At 36.5% G+C, this 25,960-nt stretch overlaps 1 protein-coding gene across 2 annotated transcripts in view; it reads left to right on the top strand.

The window, feature by feature from the left end:
• Positions 1-9,035: 9,035 nt before the first annotated feature.
• LOC127804315 (farnesylcysteine lyase) overlaps positions 9,036-25,960 on the top strand; it is a 32,648-nt gene continuing 15,723 nt past the window's right edge. For both annotated transcript variants that reach the window (XM_052341170.1, XM_052341171.1), the window contains exons 1-2: positions 9,036-9,676; positions 9,753-9,926. In XM_052341170.1, the coding sequence (XP_052197130.1) occupies positions 9,137-9,676; positions 9,753-9,926 (714 nt within the window). In that variant the 5' untranslated portion in view covers positions 9,036-9,136. The remainder of the gene's footprint in view (positions 9,677-9,752; positions 9,927-25,960) is intronic.

The following is a 25,960-nucleotide window of genomic DNA, read 5'->3' as shown; positions in this document are numbered from 1 at the left end:
GGCCCTAAAGAATCGATTGGCCCTAAAGAATTGACTAGCCCCTCAGAATAGACTGGCCCTGAAGAACCGACTAGCCCTTGAGAACCAACTGGCCCCTAAATTGCTTGAGAGCAAAATGGAGTCCTTCTCCCAAAAGAATCCCCAAATGAAGAGGCAAGCTTCCTATTTATAGAGAAATGAGTAAGGGACACATGACAGTCATCTGGGGCTTGCCGGATGGCATTCTCTCGGCATATTCCGCTCAAGATTTTAAAGAAGACTTAAACCAAAAGGATTTTGGTTGAACTGAGTGCCTATTGGTGGTGGCCACCTTGAACCAAGCATTTCTTAGTTCAAAACCGAGAGAATCTCAGTGGTGGCCACCCTTCGGAAATGAACTAAGCACCTCTCAATTTTTTACAAGAGAGGCGGGAGCCTCTCAATTCTGCTAAGAGACGGGAGTCTCTAAACTCCTTATGTATACCGAGAGGCTGGGTGCCTCTCAGTTCTGCCTAGAGGCTGGGAGCCTCTCGGCTCCCTTATATATATACTAGGAACCTCTTGGTTCGTATTACTGCTTCCTCTCATTTTGCTTCTTCAGGTGTTTTTGTGTGGCATTTGTTTATTCTTATTTACGGACCTGACTTATAGTCTATTTATTGATTTTTGTGGGCATATCAAATATAATGTCTAACATTTTCGGGAAGCCATCAAAGTGGATTGGTTGATACTATATTCTATTTTAAACCATTCAAACAAGTTTCACGACAAAATTCATAACTAAATGTAAAAAAAATATTTTTTATTAATTCTTGCTCGAGCTTGCCAGAACCTGTTATTTTGGTTAAACCTAAATTGTTATTTTTCTTTATTATATATATATATTATATTTTGTTTAATGATTAAATTAATATATATAATAATTTTAAACATATTCAATTTAATTATATTGTTTTAATAATTTAAAGTTTGTTAACTTTATGTTAAATAATATATCTATAAAATTATAAATAAATTTATTAATGTGTTTAGAAACAAACTTGTTAACGAGCTATTCACGAACTTCTAATTGAGCATGTTTACTAGTTTCTAATTGAGACTATTAGTGTTCACGAGGCTCATTCACCAACTTTAACGAGCTATGATTTATAAAACTAGAGCTTAACTCATTTACAAATCGAGCTTTAAAGTTAAGTTCAAACTCTGCTCATTTACTTTAACAAATATATTTGAATAAGCTTTTGTGGAGGTGAACGCCATGAATAACTCGGCTCATTTGCGATCTTATTTATAAGTTTACAAGAACACAGACTTGTGTTGAACCAACTTGCTCATATAAATTAAGTTTTGACAATTAACAAAAATATTTTTACTATACAAATATTTTCTCTTATTCATGCAAAAAGTAAATTTATTTTGAATTAAAAAAGAATTGCTTTTAGACATGTTTTCTTATTTTAATCATTTATGTCTCAAAAGCTTATATTTGAATTTTGCAAATTTTGAATTAAAAGAGATTTGTTTTTAGACCTGTTTTCTCTTACTCATACAAAAAGTAAATTTATTTTGAATTAAAAGATATTGCTTTTATACATGTTTTCTTATTTTAATTATTTATATCTCAAAAGCTTATATTTGAATTTTTAAATCTTGATCTCTTATGTAAAAAGTAAATTTATTTTGAATTAAATGTGAGACATGTTTTCTTATTGTTTAAGAAAGTTTAAACATTTTTTGAATTTCAAATTTCATATTAACCCTTTATTTAGTGTATAAAATGCTTATAAATGCCCCCCAAACTCATTTTTTAAGTATTCAAGTACTTCCATTGCATATTCAAAGCACCTAAAAGCTCTCAAACACTCTCAAGCAAAGCATCAAAACAATCTGAGGCTCTCGAAATATTATTGCACATCCACCGAGGAGCCACAAGGCAAGAGGAGAAAAGTTCTTCAAGTTTTCTACAACAAATCTGAATTTCTCCATTTGAAGTTACAAATTTATTTATTAAATATTATTGCCTTGTATAATTTGTTCTTAATTACTTATTTTTGTTCAAGTGTGGACAAATTATTTGTAACATTTAAATTACTATCGTGGATTGTATAGGTTTCCTAGATCCATTAAAATCTAGGTGAATCTAGTTTCCAAGGTAAGGTAGGGAGAAAACTTTGGTGTAATGGTTTCCTAGAACCCATTGTAATCTATAGGGGTGTTCAAAAAAACCGGTGCACCGCGAAAACCGGCCAAACCGAACCGAACCAAACCAATCCGATCGATTTTTTTTTTGGCAGTCGAAAACGGTTTGGATTCTGTCCAAACCGCACGGTTTGCGGTTTGGACAGTTTGCGGTTCGGTTTTAAACCAAACCGCCCAAGAAATTAATAAAAAAAATTATAAAAAAATTATTATTTTAAAAATTTAATAATTGGCAGCCCATCCTATTTATGTTTTACACTATTTTATCTTTATTTTTTGCTCCTATTTATTTACATTTAATTGTCTTTATTTACCAATATTTGTGTCTTTATTTACCATTTTTAAATATATTTTTTAGTGATTTTAAATAACATTTCAAACCACGGTAAACCGCACCAAACCAGACCGCAAATGCGGTCTGGTTTGGTGCGGTTTGGCCGAACCCAAACCAGACCGCGGTCTGGTTTGGTTGAAAAACAGCACTAGCGGTTTGGCGTGCTGAAAATGATTCAGACCGGCCAAACCGCACCGCGAACACCCCTAGTAATCTAGTTGTGTATTTAGTTTCCAAAATGAGCTAGTGTGGAAACCTTGGTGATTTTGATTTAGTGGAACTCCAAGAGTTGTTAGATCTTGGGATAGTGGATTTAGTGTGTGTGGAAACACTGAACCACTATAAATTGTGTTGTGCATAATTGTATTTATTTTTGTTATATCTTATGACTTACATTTATTATTAATCTCAAATATATTTTATTATATTTATCAAATATATATTTTTTAATAAAATCATTAATCAAGAATATTTATTAAAATTGAGAAAAAATTTAATAACTCAATTCACCCCACCTCTTGAGTGGTCATATCCTAAGGGACCAACAACTTGCAATATATAACCAAAACTAATTAAAAGGTTCATTCAACATTGCATAAACATCTTACATGTATAATATTTTCAAGAAACTTCAACTGCAAAAGACATATATGACATGTTTTTTTCCAAAAATACCTAACAAGCATATGCGTAGCCACTTTCTACATTTTTCATAAGGTATTTAGAATAACATTCACGAAATCAAAGAATCATGTCAACTAATGTAGAAAACATTTGCTCATACCACTTAAATTGCTTTACTTGAAGAAGCCTTGCAAGCTCTCTCATCTCTTTTCTCATTTTCTAGCCAAAGCCTTCGGCTCCTTGAATTAAGCTTCTTTTTTTTCTCCCTTCTTTTCTTCCCATTTTCATCTTACCCTCTTTCTTTTGAGATCACTTCTTTACCCCCTTTTATAGAGATCTCAATATTTTTCTTTGAAGATTCACTAGAAAATGAGTAATAAAATTCAAAATGTTTACCGAATGACATTTCTATTTTGGTATAAAGAAGCCCAATTTCATAATTTTAGTGTCTTTCTAACGTACTACTAAAATGAGTGCCTTCAATTGTAACTTGTATAATGGAAGCAATGGGGTAAAGAGTCAAGGTGAAACCGTAAAAGAATCGTGTGGTCTATTTCTTGAGTAGAGAAAGGGACAAACAACCCCTATTTCTTTTCTCTTTTTCTTATGTGCAATAATGGTAGGGTAACTCACCATGCAAGCTAGCAACCAGTTTGTGTGGTTGATGAGCTTTAACTCATGAACAAATTATATTTATATATTTAGACTTCAAGATCCACACTAATCCCAAATTCTAAGCTTAGGGTAGTAACCTCATTTTTTCCCTTGTGAGGTTTTGCTTCTAATTTGTAGTCACATATAAAATAATTAATCCTTTACATTTGGTCTCCCCACTATAAGACATCTCAATATAACATAAACTTTGATGTTCACATATTGACTTATTAGGGTTTTGCAACCTCGTCTCTTCTTGTTACCATATGATTCTTTGAACATATCTCAATCGTGTAATGCGAAAATCCACACATTTTTAAATTAGGATGAAATTTTTTTGTTATGCACAATTTTATTATGAGTATGAACATTTTCTCTAACACCTAACGACACATGAAGGGTAACCTTTATAAACTTTTTTCAAGTCAACCAACTTGTAAGATTAGTATTGGGTTGCAACTCAATGGTTCGCTCTTGGTAAATGATGTACCACTACTAGACATGACATCATGTCAACCATCTGACCATAAAAACATGGATGCAAGCAATGAGTTCTTTTATTTCATATGCAAGTTTCAAGAATCATGATCCATGCTTGATGCACATTTAATTAACCACACAATATATCGCACATGAACATTTTTCTTGACATTTTAATGACTTATGGAGGTATCATTTACAAACTTTTACCAGGTTGACCAATTTACAATATTGGTACTAGGAGGCAAGAAAATGATTCACTTGTGGCAAAGGATATACCACTTCCCATAGTACTATGTCAATCCTGTGGACATTCCAATATACATGTAAAAAAAAATCCATTTATTTCATATGTAAGTTTCAAGAATTATATATTCATGTGTTTTATGCTTTGAAGTATTTGTAGTTAATAAAATATTTATTATGTCAGTTGAAGTTTAGAAATGAACAATGAACCCTCTCTTGAACCTTACTTTCCAACTTCATGCTTAGACTGTGGATCTCTATCCAACCTATCAAATCTATTTCCCATACTCTAGCTGAACAATTAAACTAGTAGCATAAGCAGCAACTAATTAGGGCATTACATCCACATTCACTGATGTAATAACTGAAATTTTTAAAAATAATTTTCGGATATTATTTTTGGAATAAGGGTATTGGGTAAACTTAAAGAAGGATTATTCAAAAATTATGAAAATGGCATAAGTGAAATAAAATTCTATACTTTGGGAACTAAGTGCAATTTGTTCAAAGTTTTAAGGAACTCTTAAGATTTTTTTCCAAACTATATGGGGTCAAATTGAAATATACAAAACCATAGGGTCTTCATGCCATTTCTAAAAAATTGATGAAGTTGTAAGGGGTTAAGTGAAAAAGAAAAAAAAAATACGTGTTAAATGCAATTTCAAAAAATATAGTGTGAACACTTCAATTCGTTGGATTGCCATTGGTGACCTTCAATTTTACAAGCCTAAAGCTAGGATTATCACCCCCTAAAGGTTAAAGCTTGGAGTCCACGTGCAAAAGATGGTTGTTAATTGACTAAAATTAACGATTGAGTAATAGAAATTGGTTATAAATAAGGGTTTGAGCTAAGAGTTTAAACATGAAATCAAGCGATATGTGGATTGATTTGAATGTTGTGCGTAAAGGACTTTTATTCTTGCAACCAGGGGAAGAGATTGGGAGAAAAATAAGGTTATTTTAAGGGTTTTGTAACCTCATTGAAAAATTGGAACCTTGCCGGAGAAACTAGTTTGGTAAGAATAAACTATAGCTTGCAGTAGTGGTTTTGGTTGAAAAATGAAGAAGAAGAAAAAAAAGAATATAAAGGATAAAGAAAAAAAATATGTCTCATGTTGCTAGCTATGACCTTCTAGCCGAATAAGACAATCCAACTATTGGGTGTGTGGGACCACAAGCCAAAAAGACCAAGCATATGGGATCGCAAGCCAAAAGGAGTAGACACCCCACACGTTGTCTTGCATGCAAGGTTAAGGTGTGTACCCCATATGCTAAAGAGAAAAAAAACAAAAAAGGAAAAAAATGGAAATTGAAAAAATAAGAAAAACATATTGGAAAATTATAAAAAAATCCCAAAAAATTATTTTTTAAGCAAGTGGCATGTTTTGGGCAAGTTTGATGTCGCACTTAGGCACATTTCTAGCACATCATTCAAGGCTAATGAAAATTAAGAAATGAGGCTCTAGTTGTCTAATAGTAAAATTTAAAGTGAGTGGTTCACCCTAAAATCTATGTTTTCCAATACATATTGAGTCCATGTAATGATAATTCTTGTCATATAAGACCCATTTGCATGTCATAATGTTATGTGATGCATATGATGCATTATTTATCTATTATACAACATTACATGTGATTTTGTGACAATGGGATAAGACATCAAGAGCAATTGGCTTAAATATCCCTTGGCCCAAAAGTGAGGGACTCTATAAAATGATGTTCAACAAAGATAATTTTATCTTTATATCACTAAACACAAAGGAAAATCAATGACATCATTTGCATCTACACACATAAAAATTGTTTTGAGCTCTCGTTAAATGATTCAATATTTAATTCAATATATATAAATGTGCTAGGTGACTTGAACAAAAGGGATAGCAAATAATGATGAATGACTCCTCTAATGAGAAGGGCTTTTTTTGTAATTTTAGACTTTATTACCATTCATGATTACATTTATAAATTCTTGTGATATAATAATGAACATCCGATTGACATGATGTAATAAATGTTACATGAATGCTTTATTACATTTATTATTTGGGTTTAATCTATGCCACTTTTCTTGCTTAACACAGATAACTCGAGGAACCAAGTTCACACAAAAAAAAAAGAAAAAAAAAATAAAGAAAGAAATCCTAGTTTTCCAAGGTAGTAACATCCTTAAGAAATGGATGTATATAGCAAGGTCATGATCCTACAAGGTTACTTTGGTCCCCTTGTTTTCTTATTAATAATCACATAAGTTTATATCCTCAATAAAGTACTTTGAGTGATACTAGAAATGAAGTATTTAATCATTCTGGTTCATGTACTACTTTTATTAGTAGTAATTCTAGCCAAGGTTTGTCTTTAATTGACTACTTGAAATTCAAACCTAACATAGGCCCAACTTACCTTTACCAACCTAAGGATCGGGTTTCATCATTGTGGATTGAGGTTTGGGTTTGAATCTTTCTTACTCAAAACTTTGATTTTTTTCACTTCATTACCCCGAAGCTCATTCTCAACCTTATTCATCAAGGACTCGACCTCAACTAACAAAGTTGACCTTCAAATTTGATTCGCTAATGATATGCTATTCTTTATAAGAATTTATTATTTGCATTAAGTTATTCACTTCGCAGATCCTTTACTTATTAGGATTTTCACATACCTTGAACTCTTAGACACTATAAGTTGCCAACTAATTATGCAAACTCCTGTGTCCATTCATTTTTATTGAATTCATGTTAAACAACATGTCACCACATGATATCTTAATTTTTCTAATAAACTCCAAAAAGGCATACACGGGTGACTTCGAGTACTTTCGTTATCATCAATCAAAAGGTATTAGTTAACATTTTCATATTATTCCACTTACCTTATATTGACTATATTATTCGCCATCTCACCGCACCATTACTAGATCATCTCTTAGCCTTGCAAACTTTCATAGCAAATTAGTGGCCTTACCAAGTTAGCCTGATCCATGGTAACTTAAACTCCAACCCAACACAAGTCTACTAGGTTGTTCCAAGTCTTTGGTATCTTAGCATTTCCAATAATACACTTTAATTCCCTAGCTTATGGGTTTCCCAACCCATTGGGAGTTCTCTTAATAGGCATTTTTCATTTGGTTCTCAACATCAAATCCATCACTCTGAACATCGGTTGTATAGTGTTATTCTTAAGCTAGAGTTACTTGTTCCTTCACCTTAACTTTATTGGTTACGCCATATTACTTGTATAATTTGTCTTTTGACCATCTCTTTTCACCTTTAAATATTTTATGTCACATGACATTGATTCTCTAGTATCTAAGTTCATGGTGATTTTGTTACTTGTCGTGTCATTTTACCACTTTGCAATGCACAGATATCATATCTTTATATCATCCACAAAACATACCAAATCATATTGTGTTTTAATATCCCCATAAAAAGTACTTGTACCATGTTCTTCAAAACTTTCTCAAACAACTTTAATTCATAAGACACTATTTTACGAGCAAACTAATATTATTAAGAAAATTTATTTGTGTTTTTTGAGGTCATTTTCTTGGCAGGGGTGGATCTATAAATTTATATAGGGGAGGTTGAATTTTTTTTTTAAGATATAAAACTGTACATAACAGATTTTGGGGTGGGCTAAAAATTTTGTTTGGACTAATTTATTATTAAAAATAAATTTTTATATTAAAAATTTATTCTTTAATATAAAAAAATAATTTTAATTGTGAGTTGGGCAGTTCACATGTTAATCCGCCACTGTTCTTTGGATTCATATAAGTTGTAATAACTACTTTCAATCTAGGACAACGCACATGTAAATTCATCACTGATTCTTGGATTCATATTAGTTCTAATAAATACTTTTAAATCTCGTTATTTGAACAACTTTTTTTATTAGAATTTAGTTGAAATATCATAATCATTACAATTAAGACATCCACAATTGGATAAAATCGTTTGACCCTACATTAATAAAATCATTATATCAATTCATGCAAATTGTCATGTAATTGAGGCATAAAATAATATTTGATTAATATTGCAAAATGTTACATCACCCACTTGGATTACAATATTTGAACAATTTGTATTTCCTATATATACAACCTCAAAATCATAATAATACATAACTATCACGATAGCTATGTACATTAGATATTACCACCATCAATTTTTAGGCTCTAGAAAAGAATAATTATATTATCTAGTTTATCAAAATTAGTAAATCCTTCATCTAATTTACTTTTTTCAAGCTGTAAAGTGATATGTAACTTATTTAATTTTTTTTAATTTTAATTAACTAATCAATTAGATTTTATTTTATTTTCTTCCACGCCTTGTTTGAATTACCCATTTTACAAAGTTTTTGAGGTATTATAGGACTCTTTCTTTTAGCATGGATTAAAGTGGCGTTGGATAAATTTGTAATAATTTGTTAATATTTGTCAAACATGCAATACTTTCTTAATTTATTTTAAGAATTGTAATAATTTTAAAATTCCTGCACCCAGCGTTACCAATTATTACCTGTCTTGACCTGTAATTGGTCGGAGCGAGCTGTGCTCAGCCGAAGAAGGGAAGAAGGGGGGTTTGAACGGTTGCACTGCGCCTGAAGAAGAAGATGAAGAAGAAGACGACGACGACGACGACTATGTTAGGCGTCTTCATGATCTCTCTCCTGATTATCTCCAATCCATCATTATCCTTCTCTCAACAAGCTGCTGCTGACGACGACGATCCTACTGGCGTCTGCATAATCGGGAGCGGCATCGCTGGCTCTTCCGTCGCTCACTTCCTCCGCCACTACTCCGATCACTCTTCCCCGCCGCGCACCATCCGAATCTTTGAAAGGCACAGTGTTGTTGGCGGAAGGATGGCCACGGTCTCCCTCGCCGGCCAAACCTTCGAAGCCGGCGCCTCCATTCTTCATCCGAAGAACTACCACGCCCTCAATTACGCTAAATCACTCAACCTAAGCATCAGAAAGCCCTCTCCTTCTTCTTTTTCACTTGGAATTTGGGACGGCCATCGCTTCATCTTCAAAACACTGACTTCTCATTCCAAGTTCCCCTTTCTCCAGAAGATTGTATCCCTGACTAATTCATTCCTTATGTTCTTTCGTTATGGCTTCTCTCTTTTCCGAATGGGTAATTTTGTTAAGGTTTTACCTCTCTCTCTCTCTCTCTCATGCCTGTTTGTAAATATACTTTTTAGGATGATGTATATTTGTGATGCAGGGTGCTGTTGATAGTTTCTTGAAGTATTATGAAAGTTTTGAATCGAGGCCGGTCTTTGAGACTGTGGATGAGATGCTTAAGTGGGCGGGTTTGCAGAATCTGACTGCTCGCACATTGCAAGAGGAACTTGTAGACGCTGGATTATCAACTTTGCTGATACAGGAGCTTGTGACTGTAAGAATTCTGACTATTTTCTCAATCGTCCAACTTCCGTATATTTTCACCCATTGCGTTTCTAAGCCACAGTTAATTTCCTTTGCTTATAGTAGTTAGGGTCGTGCTTCTACGAGTTAGCCATTATTAGATTGAAATAGTGATTTCACCGGAAGATGCCAGTGAGTGCCTGAATCACCACGTTGGTTGTCTGTTTCCCATACAGGCATTTATGCTTATTTGCGTTTATATATATTTATGTATAACCTATACATAAATCCATGCAAATATGTGGTCTTTGATGCTATTGGAGAGGTCGTTGCTGTTTGTCATTATGGTTTAGGGTTTGAATGTGAATAAACTTTCCTTGGGTTTTGTAAGGGTAAAAAGAATGTAGTTGTAGAATGCGTTTACACTTGCTAATTTTTATGAAAAATTCAAGGAATAAGTCCAAACCAGGGTAGATCTCTCACCCAGTCACCTGCAGCATTAGAGCTTCTGCAAGCATGGTGTTGGTGTGCTTCCAAACCATGTATATATCCTCTTGACTTGTCCAGACCATTTTCCTGCATTTGTTCTCTCCCCCCCTCCTGCATGCCTATTTCTTCAATCTCATTTTGCCCCAAAATTCTCTCTCATTTTCTTTATCCCTTCATTTCCTAATGTCTAGGCCTTCATTATCTTAGGATTCACAACCCTTGAGATTTTATCTCCCTGTTCTTTTGTCCATTCAATTAATTTGCTCCATATGGTTGTTTTCTGTCTGACTTGTTTTGCAGGGTTTCACTTCTAGCCATACCTTCTATTCTCTCTTTACCACCTTTTAATTCTTTGTTCCAAATTTCGTCCCTGTTTCATGACCGTGATGTTAGGTCTATCAACTCCTCTAATTTGGCATCTATCCAGCTCTATTAATTCTCATGGTTTGAGTAGCAAACCAGAACTATTCTACTCATTATAAGAAAGTTATGCTAATCAATAGTGCAAGGAATGGAAGAAAAACTCTTTTCCTCTCTACTTCATCCAATTACACGAGCTCTTCTTTTATAGAAGAGGGATTTACATAAAAAAGAAAGCAATCAATCTATACAATAGGAAATCAATCAATCTATACAATAGGAAACTATAGATCTATACATAATAGGAAACTATACAATAGGAAAGAAGAGCAGTTGTACACTTAGGAAAGTTTCCTAAGATCGATTTAGGCAAGATTTCCTAAATTGATTTTAGGAAACCCATGGCACCTTGAAATCTCCGAATGCCAACACTCCCCCTCAAGTTGGAGAATGTATATCCCACATTCTTAGCTTGCTTGCCAAGTCTTCAAACCTCTTCGCTGGTAGCCCTTTGGTTAGGATATCCACAATTTGTTCTTCGGATGGGACATAGGGTAAATGAATTAGGCTGGCTTCTAACTTCTCCTTGATGAAATGTCGGTCTATCTCAACATGTTTAGTCTTGTCATGTTGGATAGGATTATGGGCTATGCTGATTGCTGATTGATTATCATACCAAAGCCTAATTGATCATTGGGCTTGAATCTTCATGTTTTTAAGGATAATTTTTAGCCACAAAACTTCACATAGGCAAAGGGCCATAGCCCTAAATTCTGCTTTTGCACTTAATCTTGCAACAACACTTTGCTTCTTACTCCTCTATGATACCAAGTTCCCACCTAGATAAACATAGTAACCACTTGTTAACCGCCTATCTGTGATAGACCCAGCATAGTTAGCATATGAGAAACCCTTGATGTCTAGCTCATTCCCTATTTTAAATAGAATTCCCTTACCTGGAGTGGCCTTTAGGTAACTTAGAATCTTTCTTACAGCAAGCATATGCTTCTTAGTTGGGCTGTGCATGAATTGGCTCACAAGATTGACTGCAAAAGCGATGCCAGGCCTTGTTTAAGAGAGATATATCAACCTTCCAACAAGTCTTTGGTACTTTCCCTTGTCCATCGGTTGGCTGCTAAGGTTGTTCCACAACCTACTGTTAGGTTCAATAGGGATTTTAGACCCTTTTTCACTTGTTAATCCTGTTTCTGCCAATAAGTCCATCACATACTTACTTTGAGGAAGAAAGATCCCAGCTTTAGAATAGGCAACTTCAATTCCCAGAAAATATTTGAAAACCCCCAAGTCTTTGATCTTGAATTCCCTGGTCAACCTTTCATTGAGTTTTCCTTGCTCCTCCTTATCATTGCCTATGACAATCATATCATCTACATATACTAACATAATTGTCACTTTACCTTCTTTGGAGTGTTTTATGAAGAGAGTGTGGTTTCCCTTACTTTGGTCATACCCGAGAGCTTTCATAGCTTTGGAAAACCATCCAAACCAAGCCCTAAGAGACTGCTTAAGCCCATATAGAGCTTTCTTGAGCTGACATACCTGCCTTTTATGCCCTTCTTGGAACTCTGGTGGCAATTCCATATATACGTCCTCTTCCAAATCCCTATGGAGGAATACATTTTTTTACATCTAGCTATTGTAGGTTCCATCCAAAATAGGCTGCCAATGAGAGGAGGATTCATACAGTGGTCATTTTTGTTACTGGAACAAATGTCTCAAGATAATCCACTCTATAAGATTGTGTGTATCCCTTAGCTACTAGCCTGACTTTATATCTCTCTAGGGTGCCATCAACCTTGTATTTTACATTGAAAATCTATCTACACCCCATCGGGTTGATCTCCTTAGGTATGGACACAAGATCCCATGCATGGTTCTTTTTTAGGGCACTCATTTCCTCCAATATAGCTTGTTTCTAGTTTTGATCCTTAATGCCTCATTTATTGACTTAGGAATGATAATTGAACCTAAGGAAACTCTTATGCTTTTGGGAGAGACGATGATAGGAGAGAAAATTGGTTAAGGGATGTTGGGTACATCTCCTAACCCCTTTTATAACTACAATAGGTAGATCTAAATCATCAAAGATAGGGCCATCAGAAGAGAAAGTATCCTGTGCGAGATTCATACCTGCACCAGGATCTGAGGGTGTTGTATGCTGAGTGTTTGGATAGGTTGCCTTCGCTTGTATATATAAAGAGACCCCTTGTAGCGAACTGGAGAGAGCAGCCTTTTGGTGGCTACTTGTTCACCCAACTCAGCCTGATCATGCCTTTCTTTGTGATTGCCAGAGGATAGGTCAATGAGAGGATGAGAAGGTCGTGTTGGTGATGGCTGAGTTGTTTGAGCGGTAGTAGGGTTGGTTTGGTCAAAAGAATTAGAACTGGAGTGAGGGGTATGCTGGGAGGCAAACAAGAGAGTGTCATCAAAGCTGTCATCGAAGTTGTAGTCCCCACAATAAAGTCTCTCCCCCTGGAGACCAGCTGGAGAGGAACCAAAAAAAGGAAGGGACTCAACAAAGGTAACATCTTTGGAAACATACAGCTTGCGAGTAGAAGGATGGTAACACTTATATCCCTTTTGGGTAAGGGAATACCCTAGGAAAACACACTTGAGTGCCTTTGGATCCAACTTATCTCGATGTTGTTTGGATATGTGAACAAATGGTACACAACCAAACACTCTAAGAGGAAAGGGATTATGCACATTGAAATCTGGAAAATGAGTGGTTAGACAAGTAAGAGGGCTTTGTTGGTGAAGGAGCTTAGTGGGTACTCGATTAATAAGAAAGGCAGTAGTGAGGACAGCCTCCCCCCAAAACATTTTTGGAACTTTATGATGATGAAGTAGGGTGCGGGCCACGTTAAGGAGATGTGTCATCTTCCTCTCAGCTACTCTATTTTGTTGTGGAGTATCTATACAAGTTGATTCATGGACAATTCCTTCTTGTTGGAAAAACTGATGCATATGATGGTTAAAATACTCCTGGGCATTATCAGTTCTAAGTTTCTGTATAGGTGTTCCAAATTGAGTACTAATCATCTTATAAAAATTTGACAACACTGTTCCTATGACTGCCTTATCTTTTAACAAAAATACCCATGTCATTCGAGTACAATTATCAATGAAGGAGATAAACCACTAAGCCCCAGAATAATGAGGAATTTTACAAAGCCCCCATACATCAGAATGAATTAGGGCAAAGGGTTTTGAACTAATTTTATTACTCATGGGATAAGAAACATGATGCTTTTTGGAAAGAATGCATACATCACAATGAAAGATATTGGGATCAATATAATGAAATAAAGTAGGAAACATAACTTTTAGTAGAGTAAATGGAGGGTGACCAAGGCGATAATGATGCAGCCATATATTGTGATGATTTGCTATAGTTTGAGAGGAACAAGCCATCGATAGCTGGTCTCTAGATGGATAAGAAGCCTTCCCTACAAAGCAGTACAACCCACCTTTTTCTTTAGAAACACCAATCCTCGTCCTTGTTTTCAGTGCCTAAACTCACACATATTAGGTGAAAAGACAGCTTGGCAATTTAAGGTTTTAGTGAGCTGGATAGGAGATTAGTTGATAAGTGCGGGGCATGAAGGACTGATTTAATGGAGAGATTAGGGTGAAGATCTGCACTACCATGACTAACAATAGGAATTGTTGTGCCATTAGCAATTGTAATCATTTTGGTGGTCTTGAGAGGTTGATAGGTGGAAAATACACAGGGGTTAGGAGTCATATGGTCTATTGCTCCTGAATCCAAGATCCAAACATCATTCTGATTAGTATTTAAGGTAGAAAAGAATGCAGAATGAGTGCATTTATTGGGGTTTCCAATTGTGCTAGGGAGCAGGATCCATCTTGCATTGATTTGAGGAATGATTTCAGCTTGTTGATCTCCTTAGTATTAAATGGAGTGAGATCTAAGCTGCTATCAGCCTCGGCCTTCACTCCTGTCCGGTCCTTCTCTTACCCCTTGTGTGATAGATAAACCTGGTTTCTTGTAGCCGGGTTCTTGAATCCTCCTCCACTCCTATTTAGGATAGCCTCTTTGCTACAAAGCATGTGTCATGGGTATACCTAGGTTTCTTACAATGAGTGCACCATAGTCCCTCTCTTCCATTAGCTTGAGTTTGAGCCTCTATTCTCTCAAATCTAGGTCGTGTCCCCTCTCCTTTGTTCATTGCCATTACAGATCCGTCAGTGGTAGATTCCCTTAGCATCACTAGCCTCTTATTTTCTTCAATTCTTACCACAACAAATACCTCATTAAGAGAGGGAAGCTTTTCCCAACCAAGTAGCTGCACCCTCACTTGATCAAATTCGAGGTTAAGACCAGCCAAAAACTCAAAAATCCTATCCCGTTCAACTATTTGGTTAAGGGTTGCAGCATCCGTGCTGCAAATCATCTTTATATTTTGGTAGTGGTCTAATTCTAGCCAAAGACTATTCATACAATTATAACACTCAGTGACAGACAATCCTCCTTGTTTAGAATCCTTAATTTTTGTTTTACTTCATAGAAGACTGATGCATCCTAAATTTTGGAATAAGTTCGCTTCACAACTTCCTAAATCTCACTAGCAGTACCCAAAAACATGTAATTCCTACTTACCTTTGGAAGCATAGCATTCCATAGCCAAGATATTATTTGGGAATCCTCAATATCCCATGTCGAGTAGATAAGATCGGTTGCCTTTGGAGGAAAGGCTGTGAGATGACTGATCTTACTCCTTCCTTTAAGAAATGTCCTTATCAATTGAGCCCACTGCACGTAGTTTCTTCCATCTAGTTGATAGGATAGGTGGATATTGGGCAACTCCCCTGCTACTGCTCCATGCTTAGCTTTCGGAACTTGATCCATTGCTGGTGAGGTCTCTTCGGTTACCATTGTTTCAGAGAGCTTAATTGAAACACAAGAAGGCTGGCAACGAGAAAGAAAGTGTGTGTGTGATGCAGGTAGGGTTTCAGAAGGCTGTGGTGGTGCTGAAGGGTGTAATGAAGGCACTAGGGTTTGCAGGGCTGTGGCGGCTCAGATACCATATAAGGAATGGAAAAAAAAAAAAACTCTTTTCTTCTCTACTTCATCCAATTACACGAGCTCTTCTTTTATAGAAGAGGGATTTACATAAAAAGGAAAGCAATCAATCTATACAATAGGAAAACAATCAATCTATACAATAGGAAAGAAGAGCAGTTGTACACTTAGGAAAGTTTCCTAAAACTGGTTTAGGCAGGATTTCCTAAACTGATTTTAGGAAACCCATGCCTCCTTGAAATCTCCGAATGCCAACAAATAGTTTAAACAAATCAAAGCTTGCATTTCCACTTCCAAGGTACTGGGAACCAATTAATTTGCGCTAAACAATCAAAAGTAAGATAATGAAAGTTAAAGTACAGATGCGGAACTCTATTCTGTCCAAAATTTCCATTTTCACATTGGTACTGGCTGGAAGATTATTTCTATATAGCTTTTTAAATTCAAGTAGTATCATTATTATCAATGTGACTTGGAGGATGAAATGGAGATTTACTACACGGATTAATTTGTTCAAGTTCCCCTGTTAATTTGTAGAGGATTTAAAAAATTGTAGCTTAGCGCACTTCGTCTATGATGGGTAATATCTTAGACTTGAATAATGGGTGCTCTTGAAATAGTAGATATGGACTTTTCCTAGAGTCTGTTTGGATCAGGTGATGGCTTCCCTTAGCATACATCTTGTTTAAACTGGAAAAATTTGAAACCGTATTGGCCATTCAAGGTACAGGTTGTGAGGAGGGTGTTATTTCTATCTGCTTGAGGGTTCATGTTTGTGGCTGGACATCTGCAGATCCTGCAAGAGGGAAAAAAATATAATGAGCACATAAGGAGGATGTTATCTTCCAGTGTGAGACACTGGCTATTTTTTGTTTTTGGCTTGAGCAGATTGCTCATTCGGATGAATGCAACTATCTGACTAACAAAAGGCACATGGACATGGCTAAAATTAGATATATTTATTTAATACAAAACTGCGTTGATAAACTAGTATACTACTATTTTATGCACAGAATATGATATTTATACATTGTTTCATAATTTCTTTCTGATTGTAACATATTTGTTGAGCTTTGATGCATTTAATCATGTTGGTAAATTCCATATCTTATGCTGAGTGTCAAGTTCTGACCTATGTTCCTCACCAATTTAGAAGAGTCCATGTAACATTGATTCCAACACTCCAGGGTGGTGGTTATGCAATCCATCAGAGCAAAAGTGTCAGATTATACAAAGCCAGCTACTCTAATATGGTTTTGATGTGCTTGCAAGAGGAAATTGTGGACATGGGTCAATTGTTGATGCTACCCCTATATGAACAATCTAGAATCACATTCTTTGAATGCATTGGTTCGCACATGTTTAAGAGGTGAGGATAAACTACTCTAGAAAGGAGAGAGAGTTAGGGTGGGAAAGAATATGCAAATGTAGAGATCTTTATCCATATAGCTAGGTGACAACTGTTATGTTGCAAATACCAATCGTGGTTTCGGAATATGCTCTTTTCTTTTTCCTTGATGGCCTTCAGAATTTGGCCAAGTGATAGATGTCTGGACGAGGTCCAAGACAGTAGTTGAAGTCATTATTGTAGTTGAGTCTGACATTGAGCATCAAAGGAACTAGTCTTGTGTGAAGGCCAAACACCTTCTGAAGACACACTTAGCCAAAGGTGGGGGAGACGAAGGCAAGGGGATATAGAAGGGTAGAGATGGTAGGGAAGGCATGACCACTGCTAGAAGGGAATTTGAGGAAAAGAAGAAATCTCTTACACCCAAAGGTGGATGTACTTCTACAAAGGGCCACACCAGATGAAGGAATGTCCAAAACTGGGCATGTTGTCTGCCTTAGAGAATTTTGGATCCACACATCTAGTTTTGAATATTTTGATTATTGATTGCCACTTTATGGGTTTTAGTTTTCAATTTATTGTTTGTTGAAGTTTGTTAATTATTTTTTCAAGACTTAAAGAGTACTCAAGTCTCTAAACATCATAGTTAAATGTTGCCAAGAACCCGAAGCATCAACAGTGAGCATAGTTTCATTCTTTTATCTGTTTAGTGCTTTTACTAGACATTTAATTTTTAATTTGTTGGAGAAATCGATTTGATTTGATTAGATTAGCAGACATCCCAATCAATCTCCTTTGATTGTGGGATTGGCTGTTAGAATCTTTCCATGTTTATTAGTTGCCTTTTGTACAAATTTGATTAGGTTTAGTTTCCTTGTTGTAATCTTTCCTACTTTGTAAGTTTCTAAGGGTGCGTTTGATAGGGGTGGAAAATGAGGGTGGAATTCGAATTCTATCTAAATTTCAAGAAATTATATCAAACAACTTGAAATCGAATTCCATTTTAGTTCAAAAAGTGAAGATTTTCCTTGAAATCAAGGAATTGGAATTCCTAGGGGTTGGGGTGAGAATTGGAATTCCACTCTTATTTTCCATCTCTTTCAAACGCACCCTAAGTGTATATATAGAGTGATTTACCCTATGATGTGGAGAGGAGAAATACAATTATAACTTTTCTTACATGGTATCAGAGCCATCATCCTAGGGTGTTATTACCTCTGGCCTTCATTGTCATTTGCTTTTTTCGACTGATCTCCGACCGTCTCTGTGTCTCCGGCCTTCATTGCCAATTTATCCTTCATTGCCAACATCATTGCCTACTGTTCTACCCTTACCATTCCTAGGGCTTTTCACCTTATTTCCTGTTGGCCTTAATCCTTGCTGTGTTGCAGCCCTTTGTTGCTTGCACAACTCTGTCCTCATGCACCCCATTCATCTCCGGCGCCCTTGGTCCGTTGATCATCTCTGGCATCGCTGTTGTCTGTCATCACTGCCCAGATCGAGAATCTTCTTTGGTCGTTGTTAGGTCTTCTTCGTTATGTTCGTAGATCGAGAATCTTCTTGGGTCGCCATTTGGACTTCCCTAATCCTAATCGCTACTGTTACATACCATGGTTTTGCCACCATTGCAGTTCTGCAGAGTGTGATCCTTTAATTGCGGGCCTTTATCGCTGGAACTCCGTCATCCTCGTGCGTGTCCTAAGCAGGAATATGAAGGGTCACGGCACCAACGAAGGGGTTTCCTTGATTTATTGGCTACATCCTCCATTGTGCCTGACGATTTCACCGTTGACTGGGATGACAAAGGGTTGCGGATCTACAGGTTGCTACTACTGCAACTTGTTGTTTTATGAAAAAACCACTACTTGCAGCGTGGAAGACAAAGGGCCGCTAGACCTATAACAAGCGACCACTGTAGTTGTTATTTTCGGCCTCGCGGTGTTACTGATCTGGTGTGTTGCTGCGACCTTGCTATGAATTGATCTTTGGTTCTTTTGTCTTGCTCTTGAATTCTTCAAATTTGAGAGGGCCCCACTTGTGACATTTCCTCATGCTGCTAGATTCCTGTCTTGACAAGATGTCTTCAATTTTTGTAACCAACAACCTTAGCCCCACTTCGACTAATCTTAACACTAGTATGTTGTTTGGAGCCACTTTTGGTACGTGTCTCTTTGCTTGTTCCTTTAATGCTAATGAAAGTCCACACCCTACTCCATGGATCCTCAACTCAAGAGGAACCGACCATATGACACCGTGTCCCATCTTCTTTGAAACATATAAACCTTTCTTGGGAAATAAGGGGATTGTTGTTGCAAATGGCTCTCATCTTCCAATTGCTGGTCAAGGCAACGTCAATCTCATCCCAAACATTCCATTAAACAAATGTTCTTCAAGTTCCAAAGCTATCCACTAAACTTTTGTCCATTAGCCAACTTATTAAATCTTTGAATTGCAGGGTTACCTTTTTTAACATACAATGCGTTTTCCAAGACTAGACTTTAGGGAGGAGAATTGGACTTGCTATGGTTAAGGACGAACTTTACTATCTTGAGGCGGCGAGGACTTTTAATGGATTAAGGAAATAGTTGGCTCTCTTGTCACAAGGTACCTCCTCTCATGCTATGACTTCCAAGATCTTACTATAACATTGTTGGTTTGGTCATCCCCCATTCAACCTACTAAAAACCATGTTTCTCGCCTTATTCCACAATGTCTTTCTTGACAATCTTCATTCTGAAGTTTGTGAACTTGCTAAACATCATAGGACTTCGTTTCCTTTGATTAATAAAAGGTTTGCTTTACCTCTTTTCTTAATCCATAGTGATGTGTGGGGTCCTTCAAGGGTTCGCAATAGCATTAAGGCTTGATGGTTTGTTTCCTTCATTGATGATTGCACTAGTCACTTGGGTTTACCTCATGAAAGACAAATCTAAAGTTTCTACTATTCTTCTTATTTTCTATCAAATGATCAAAACTCAATTTAGGGTGTGTATCAAACTGTTTCGGTTTGATAATGCCAAAGATTACTTCAACTAATGTTTACATCAATTTTTTCTAATGGAAGGCATTATTCACGAGTCCTCTAGTGTAGACACCCCCAAACAAAACGGCGTGGCCGAAGGGAAAAATCTTCACCTCTTAAATATTACTCATTCCTTGTTTTTTTTGTCTTGTGTACCTAAACAATTATGGGGGGAAGCTATGCTATTGTGATTCATTTGATTAATCGTCCACCCTCTCAATCCCTTGACAACAAGAGTCCTATTTGACTCCTAATGCAACACTACTCGTTCGTCCCTATTTCCTCCATTTTACCTCCAAAGGTTTTCAGGTGCATGACTTATGTCTATTTTCATCCACATAACTGTGATAAGCTTGACCCTCAAGCGCTCAAGTGTATCTTTCTTAACTATTCTAACACTCAAACGGTGTATAAGTGTTATCTGCCATCCCCTCGTAAACTCCTTGTTTCTATGGATCTTACCTTTCACAAAGATACCCCCTTCTTCTCTCCCCAACCTTATCTTCAGGGGGAGCACTATTGTGAAGATGAGGATCCAACTCCTGACACCTATCTAAACCTTTCCTCATTCTCTCTACCTTCTTCACTCCCTTCACCAGGGTCTTTTCCAATCTTGCAACCCTCCACCTTATCTCCTCAATCTACCCCAATTTAGTTAGTACTGTTTGTGATGAACACACGGTCAAATTGCAACAGCCAGCCTTGGATCCACATGAAACCTTCATCTACTGAAGAAGGAAGGGAGCTAATCTTAGACCAATACAAGTTCAAGACTCTTACCTGAATGAAGGTAATATCATTATCCCTTCTCTAATCTCTGTGGAAGAACCTAAGTCCCATGACCTTGACCTACCCATTGCATTAAGAAAAGGCACCTGAGAATGCTCAAAACATCCTATCTACCCCATATCCTAGTTTGTATCCGACCATAGACTATCCTCACAATATCAAGCCTTTCTGACCCCACTAGACACTATAGAAATCCCAAAGTTGGTTCATTATGGCTTAAAGCAATCACCTAGAGCGTAGTTTAAAAGATTTAATGATACTCTATACAAGGTGGGATATAAGTAAGGACAAGTAGATCATGCACTCTTTACAAAGATCAAGGAGGATGGTAGGAGAACAATTCTAATAGTCTATGTGGATGATATCATTATCACGGGAGATAATAACCAAGAAATTGAGAAGCTAAAAGAGCAGTTAAGGCAGGCCTTTGAAGTAAAAGAGCTGGGGGAACTGCGATATTTTCTTGGTTTGGAAGTTGTAAGAAGTAAGAATGGCATTTTTGTATCCCAAAGAAAATACACTCTTGACTTGCTAAAAGAGACCGGCAAATTAGGGTGTAAACCAACTGGAAGAACAAAGAAGGAAAAGAAGAGCATCTAGTGGACAAAGGCATGTACCAACGATTGGTAGGCAAACTCATTTATTTGTCTCACACAAGACCGGATATTACCTATGCTGTGAGTATTGTTAGCCAATTCATGCATTCACCGACTGGAAGACACTTGGAAGCAGCTTATCACATTCTTAAATATCATAAGGGAACACCGGGTAAGGGTCTTTTATTTACAAAAAGTCGAGACAGAGGTATAATAGGCTATGCAAATTCTGATTGGGCAGGTGCTGTGGAAGATAGCAAATCTACATCAGGCTATTGTACAAAATTATGGGATAACTTGGTAACTTGGCGGAGCAAGAAACAACAAGTGGTAGCTCGCAGTTGTGCTGAAGCAGAGTATCGCTTAATCGTTCAAGCAATTTGTGAAATGGTATGGGTGGAAAGACTGTTGAATGATTTGTCTATACCAATATTATCTCCTAAGTATCTGTATAGTGATAGCAAATCAGCTATCAACATTGTCAACAATCTGGTGCAGCATGATCGGATGAAGCTGTTGAAGAGAATGAGGCATCTCAATTGTAGTTTTATTCTTTATATTCCTTGTATTGTGTGTTATGCTGTGTTGTATTTGGATAGTTGTATTATTTGTCTGTAGTTCTGTTTGTAGCAGATTATTAGTTAGCAACGTGTGTTGAGCTTTGCTGTCAAGGCTATATATATGTGTTAGCCTTTCGGTTGTTAGGTGTGGAGAATTATTTCTTTAATCAAGTATTGGACGAGGTGCTTTCTTTCGGATCTCTTGTTTTTCATTCAGTTTCATTCTGTTACATGGTATCAGAGCCAAAGAAAACAATACTCTAATGGTTGGAGCCTTAATAACAGGGCTGAAAGTTTCAGCAAAATCAATGCCGGGTGTTTGGAGAAATCCCTTAGCAACAAGACGAGCTTTATGCTTTAGGAGAGAACCATTAGGATTATATTTTGCACGGAAAACCCACTTGCAGCCTATCAAATTCATTTATGAAGAAAACGGAACAAGTTCCCAAGTGTTATTTCGAATTAAAGCTGAATATTCCTCCTCCATGGCTTTAGTCCAGTTAGGGTCTAGAAGTGTTTCTTGAACAGAGTTAGGTTCTAGAGAACTCACCAAGGCATAAGGAAAAGAAAGAGAAAGTTGGCGAGCTTTTGCACGAGTAATCATAGGATGAGTGGGAAGAGTTGAAGACTGTCTCGGTGGAGGAGCAATAGGAACATGAGAAGAGGAAGAAGAAGATTCTGATAGGTCAGGAACTGATAGGTCATGAATAATAGGATCAGCAGTAGAAATAGGACTAGAAATTAAAGGAGCAGATGTATCATGTATACCAGGTGCTGGTGCTGCTGGAGATAAATGACCAGAATGAAAAGACGGACAAGAATGCAAAACATTAGTAGATAAACTGGGAACAGAAACAGACTGAGGAGTAGAAGATTGAGTAGAAAATAAGCAAGAGAATGGGAACTCCTCAGGATTAAACATAACATGCCTAGTGATATAAACTCTACCTGAAGGATGTAAACATTTATATCCAGCTTGAATCTGACTGTAACCAAGAAACACACACTTTGAGGAATGAAAATTAAACTTGTTCTTGGTATAAGGTCTAAGATAAGGAAAGCAAGCACAACCAAATGGTTGCAAGTGCATATATTTTGGTGGTTTACAATATAGTTTCTCAAAGGGAGTAAGAAAATGAAGTGGTGAAGCTGGCAGCAAATTGATAGTGTAAACAGCAGTTTGAAAAGCTTCTACCCAATATTTCAAAGGCATGTTGGCATGTGCTAAAAGAGTAAGTCCTATTTCAACAATGTGTCTATGTTTTCTTTCAGCCACACCATTTTGTTGGTGAGTATAAGGACAAGAAAAACGAGATTGAATGCCACAACTATGAAGATAGGGTAAGAAGGCTTTGAATTCCCCACTATTATCTGTTTGAAGAGCTTTGAGTTTAAACGGATATTGCTACTCAGCAAACTTATGAAAAGTTTTGAAAATAGACAAGGCTTTGGACTTTAATTTCATTGGATACAGCCAAGTATATCGAGTATAGGCATCAACAAAGATAATATAATACCTGTAACCCTCAATGGATAACATAGGAGCAAGATCCCACAGATCTGAATATATCAATTCTAAGGGATGACTTGCTGTAACTGAACAATTTGTAAAGGGTAACTGATGCAGTTTACCCAATTTACATGAGTCACAAAAGGATAAATCAGTAGATGAACAAGGAACACTGATTTTATTTAGAACTTGTTTCAATACAGAAAAAGAGGGAGGTCCCAACCTAGCATGCCACTGTTTACAAAGTCTATCAGTACAAGACATGCTGGATTTATTACAAGTTCTTTGACTATTATTACAGCTTGCTAAACAGCAGACATTCGTCATAGAAGATTTTGACGAATTTGAATGAAATACAGCAATAGGAGAGCTAGGACCAGCTGAAGATGCAGCATGAACAAATGCTGGATCCAGCTGATAGAGGTCATTCTTAAGAACTCCTTGAAGCAGCACCTTGCCTGAGACTTTGTCCTTGATCAAACAAAAATTAGAATGAAATTCAGCAATGACATTATGATCATTGGTAAGCTGTGAAACACTCATGAGATTCTTTTTCATGCAAGGAACATGAAGAACTTGAGATAAGGAAAGAACAGAAGGAGGATTAGTTTGAGTAAGGATAGTACCAGTGCCAATGTTAGCAATAGGAAGAGCCTTACCATTTCCTACTGCTACTTTGTCATTGCCACCATAGGGAGAATGAAGAGAGAGATTTTGAAGACTAGAAGTGATATGGTTTGTAGCACCAGAGTCTACACACCAAGAAATATCACCAAGTTGATAAGATGACGAAGAAGAAGATGGATATTGTTCATTCAACGGAGAAGGAAAACCATGATGAGTCTCTTGAGCAAACCCTAAATCTGTCAAGAAAGCTCCAGTACCCTCATGAGATGCTACAAAAGCCTGAGAAGTTGATTCATTTCCACCTCTACCGAAAGACGGACGTTGAAAACTGCTATCAAATCCATGATAACAGCGATACATGGTATCAGAGCCATCACGACTTGGTAACAACGATACATGGTTGATTCAAGAGTATATTTCAGTTCTTATGTCATAAGCTTGATCTTCAAGTGACACCTATGTATTGCTGCTTGCCTGTTCCAGCATCACCACACAAGCGTGCTCAAGGGAGGTCTCAATTGAAGGGGCATGTTGAAGAGAATGAGGCAGCTAAAGGGAGGTCTCAATTGAAGGGGAGTGTTGAAGAGAATGAGACATCTCGACTGTAGTTTTATTCTTTATATTCCTTGCATTGTGTGTTATGCTGTGTTGTATTTGGATAGTTGTATTATTTGTCTGTAGTTCTGTTTGTAGCAGATTATTAGTTAGCAGCGTGTGTTGAGCTTTGCTGTCAAGGCTATATATATGTGTTAGCCTTTCGGTTGTTAGGTGTGGAGAATTATTTCTTTAATCAAGTATTGGACGAGGTGCTTTCTTTCAGATCTCTTGTTTTTCATTCAGTTTCATTTTGTTATAGAAGCATGTCCGAATTGATCGCCATTTTGTCAAACAGGAGCTTGAGGATGGCAATATTAAGCTAACTTATGTTCCAACAAAAGAACAACATGCAGACATTTTGACCAAAGCAATGGGAAAACAAAGTTTTGAATATATAAGAAGGAAGCTGAGAAAATTTGATATATATTCCTCAGCTTGAGGGAGGGTGTTGAAAGATAAAGATGCAACAACCAATCCTAAAGGATTGAGAAGATGATCCGTGGATGAGATGAGAGGAATAAGAGGAGGATAGCTGTCCCGAGTTATCCTCATCCTAATCTTATGTATTGGTAGATTAGTTAGAATTAATTTATCTTGTTATCTTGTGCTAAAGTTTAGGAGTTTATCTAGTTGCTAAAGGTTAAGAGATAAGTTTGATAAGTTTGTATCAAACTAGGAGTCTTGTATATTTAATTCTAAACTGATAATGGAAAAGTTGAGAATGATAGTTTTGATTAATCTATCGGATTTCTTCATATATTATTCATATATTGAGTGGGCAGCACATGCTTGGAAGAGAGAAGAAGAATGGAGAAGAAATCCCTCCCCCCCCCCCCCCCCCCCCGGGGGGAACGTCCATGTGCTGGAAATTCCACCAGCTTCTCCTACCTTCTCATTTCCTATATATTAACATAATATAATGTATGCTATTAATATAATATATGTTAATATTATATATATAAATATATATATATATATTACATGTATATATGCAAGCAAGCTATGCACGGCCACTCCACTTCTAGATTGCCTTCCACTTTCCTTGCTTTATTTATTATTTTTTTCTCTTTTTAATATAATACGTGTTACACTGAATAGT

The sequence above is a fragment of the Diospyros lotus genome, chromosome 6, assembly GCF_014633365.1.
Source record: "Diospyros lotus cultivar Yz01 chromosome 6, ASM1463336v1, whole genome shotgun sequence".
Lineage (NCBI taxonomy): Eukaryota > Viridiplantae > Streptophyta > Magnoliopsida > Ericales > Ebenaceae > Diospyros > Diospyros lotus.
The sequence above is the reverse complement of the archived record's forward strand: the minus strand, read 5'-3'. Positions and strand labels throughout refer to the sequence as shown.